Source organism: Austrofundulus limnaeus, unplaced genomic scaffold, assembly GCF_001266775.1.
Source record: "Austrofundulus limnaeus strain Quisiro unplaced genomic scaffold, Austrofundulus_limnaeus-1.0 Scaffold3087, whole genome shotgun sequence".
In the NCBI taxonomy this organism is placed as follows: Eukaryota; Metazoa; Chordata; class Actinopteri; order Cyprinodontiformes; family Rivulidae; genus Austrofundulus; species Austrofundulus limnaeus.
This window is the reverse complement of record NW_013955489.1, coordinates 595-1,389: the sequence shown is the minus strand read 5'-3', so window position 1 is coordinate 1,389 and position 795 is coordinate 595. Positions and strand designations below refer to the sequence as shown.

General features: G+C 45.7%; 1 protein-coding gene across 1 annotated transcript in view; it reads left to right on the top strand.

Annotated features, from left to right (window-relative positions):
• LOC106511692 (neuronal PAS domain-containing protein 3) overlaps positions 1–498 on the top strand; it is a gene marked incomplete at its 3' end in the record, with an annotated part of 6,314 nt that extends 5,816 nt beyond the window's left edge. Inside the window, 1 exon segment of the mRNA XM_014000436.1 lies at positions 254–498. Within this exon segment, the coding sequence (XP_013855890.1) occupies positions 254–498 (245 nt within the window).
• Positions 499–795: the final 297 nt, after the last annotated feature.

Sequence of the window (795 nt, the reverse complement as noted above, 5' to 3'; positions counted from 1 at the left end):
TGGTATATTGCTTTGAATTTACTCAACTCAGTTAAGTTGAACCAGGTAACATAACAAGATTAAGTAAATCCAACATTTCATTTTTTACAGTGTACATGTTTGTGTTTGGGACATAGCTGGTTGCAGAAGGTTGTGTGATGTTTGGTTTCTCCTGCCTCCTCCTGCTCTGCAGACGTCCACCATGAATCAAACGTGACACCTCCTCTTCATAATCTGATTTCCTCTCTTCTTTTGTCCTTTGCTGTGCCTCCAGGCTGCAGGCTCTCCGGAAGGAAAAGTCCCGGGACGCAGCAAGGTCGCGGCGGGGAAAAGAGAACTTTGAGTTTTATGAACTAGCCAAGATGCTGCCGCTGCCCGGCGCCATCACCAGCCAGCTGGACAAGGCCTCCATCATCAGGCTGACCATCAGCTACCTGAAGATGAGGGACTTCGCCAACCAGGGGGACCCCCCGTGGAACCTGCGCATCGAGGGGCCCCCGCCCAACACCTCAGTCAAAGGTAGGACAAACACAGAAACAAACAGGAAATGATGTCACTACAAACTGTTGTCAGTCCCTCAGAGACTGTCAGGAAGCAGAGAACAGGTTGAGAACAGCTTCCTGTTGTGAATGAAACTGATCGTTTTAACTAAGCTGATGACTTGTTCTTCACTGATTGTTTAGTTTTTATTTTGCATGAATGAACATCCATCACAGATCCACCATGACTGTTTCATGACAAACACACCAAATGATAAAACTCTGATTTTAACACAACAATCCAACATTTTTACACTCATCATCTCATATTTTCAGA